Source organism: Condylura cristata, unplaced genomic scaffold, assembly GCF_000260355.1.
Source record: "Condylura cristata isolate star-nosed mole 26May11 unplaced genomic scaffold, ConCri1.0 scaffold00054, whole genome shotgun sequence".
NCBI lineage: Eukaryota > Metazoa > Chordata > Mammalia > Eulipotyphla > Talpidae > Condylura > Condylura cristata.
Genome location: NW_004567155.1, coordinates 1,679,158 through 1,681,103, shown reverse-complemented (window position 1 = coordinate 1,681,103; position 1,946 = coordinate 1,679,158). Strand labels below are relative to the sequence as shown.

Genomic DNA, 1,946 nt, shown 5'->3' with positions numbered 1-1,946 from the left:
GGGGGGGGCGAGGAGCAGGGCTCCGTGACCGGCTTCTTCCCGACCCCAGGCTGACCCGCTGCAGAGTCCCGGACCTGGCCTGCCGGGACCTCGCGGAGGCCCTGCGGAGGGCGCCCCGCCTGGCCGAGCTGGGCCTCCTGCACAACACGCTCAGCGCCGCGGGCCTGCGGTGGCTGGCCGAGGGCCTGGCCTGGCCCCAGTGCCAGGTGCACACACTCAGGTGAGCCAGGCCGCCTGGAGGGGCGGGGGGGGGGCAGCAGCCTCTGACCCCCGTGTCCCCCAGGGTGCAGCAGCCCAGCCTCCAGGAGGCCCTCCAGTGCCTGGGGGACATCCTGCGCCAGAGACCCTCGCTGACCACGCTGGACCTCAGTGGCTGCTGGCTGTCGGAACCCACCGTGGCCTACCTGTGTGCCGCCCTGCGGCGCCCAGCGTGCCGCCTACAGACCCTCAGGTGCCGGGGGTGCTGGGGACACAGCTTCCCCCCGGGGGGCGGCACTCCCGGCCCCACCCAGCCCTCGGCCCTGAGTGCTCCGCCTGACTGAACAGCCGCGTGCGGCCTGCTGCCCGGCCAGTCTGGGGCGACCCCACAGCCCTCCGTGCCCCTGGAGGCCGCAGCCCGGCCTCTGACGCCCTGACTGGCCCCTGCAGCACAGCGCAGGCCTGCAGCAGCCCCTGTGCGTGAGGCTTCTGCTCACTGCCGCCCGCCTGTCCCCTGACCCCATGTCCTGTGCCCTGCAGCCTGACCTCGGTGGAGCTGAGCCAGCCATCGCTGCAGGAGCTGCAGGCTGTCAAGGTGGACCAGCCCAAACTGGTCATCGAGCACCCGGCGCTGGACGGCCTCTCCGAGCCTCCGCTGGAGCTGAGCAGCAGCCTCTGAAGCCCTGGGGGCCAGAGCCAGGCGGTGGGGGCAGGCCGCAGTGACCAGCAGAGTCGACCTCCCATGGTGTGGGCTGCCCAGGACGCCAGACGTCCGGGTGGAGGCAGCCTGGTCCCGCCTGGCCAGGCCTCGGAGTGACCATCCCGTGTCCTGGACACAGGGTGTGCTTTGTCCTCTGCACTCGGGGCCCTTGCCCAGCCCTCACCCCTGCGGTGACGCCCCCCCGTGTGCTCCCCCAGACTGACCCCTCGCTGGTCCTGCCCTGCCGCAGCGTGGCCCCATGCCTCTGCCCGGAGGTGGTGTGCGAGCCTGAGGTGTCCGCTCCAGTCCACGGGTCGCCAGCAGTGGAGCCCGGGGAGTGGCCCGGCACTGGGCAGGAGGTAATGGCCGGCTGGGGCGGCCTCCACGCGGTAATAAAATCTCCTTGGGCCTGTCCTTGGTCGGCTTCTGTTGCTTGTAGCCAGACGCCCACGCCCCACCCGCCTGCAGCCGCTGCCCAGGCAGCTGGGAGGTCAGGCGGGCGGGCAGAGGCAGCCCCGGGCAGGGGGTTCCTGGGGCCAGCCCCCTCGCCTCAGGGAAGAGGCCTTCCGTCGTCCACTTCCGAACCAGCCGTGGCCGCCGCAGCCCTGGGACTGGCTCCAGGGGCCATCGCCGCGCCGGGCGGACCAGGGGCCTCTGGCCCACGCTCAGGGCTCGGGGACACGCCCAGAGCCGGGCGCCCCCTGTCCAGGAAGGCCAGGGAAGGGGCCACCACGGGTGTCTGACCGTGGGGGGCAGGGCATGAGCCCGGGGTCTCCAGACGGAGCTGAGGGTGCGGGTGGGGTCTCCAGACCACAGGGCTTGGCCAGCCCGGGGCAAGGACAGAGGGTTCCTCACAGCTCTGGGGCTGGGCCTGAGGGCAAGGTGGCCCCCAGCCCCCAGGGAGGCCAGCCCACTCTTGGGGCTCCTCCCCCTGATCACCCAAGAGCGGGCTTCCAGAGACCAGCTCTCAGGGGACCCCTCCTGGCCGGGCAGGGACAGGGCCGTGGGGAGGGGCTGGGAGAAACGCCCGCACGGGGCCTGTGGCCCG

The 1,946-nt window shown here is 73.0% G+C and overlaps 1 protein-coding gene across 1 annotated transcript in view; it reads left to right on the top strand.

Annotated features, from left to right (window-relative positions):
- Window positions 1–1,321, top strand: part of NLRP6 (NLR family, pyrin domain containing 6) — a 6,431-nt gene extending 5,110 nt beyond the window's left edge. Inside the window, exons 4-6 of the mRNA XM_012734357.1 lie at window positions 50–220; window positions 284–451; window positions 739–1,321. Of these exons, the coding sequence (XP_012589811.1) occupies window positions 50–220; window positions 284–451; window positions 739–877 (478 nt within the window). The 3' untranslated portion in view covers window positions 878–1,321. The remainder of the gene's footprint in view (window positions 1–49; window positions 221–283; window positions 452–738) is intronic.
- Window positions 1,322–1,946: the final 625 nt, after the last annotated feature.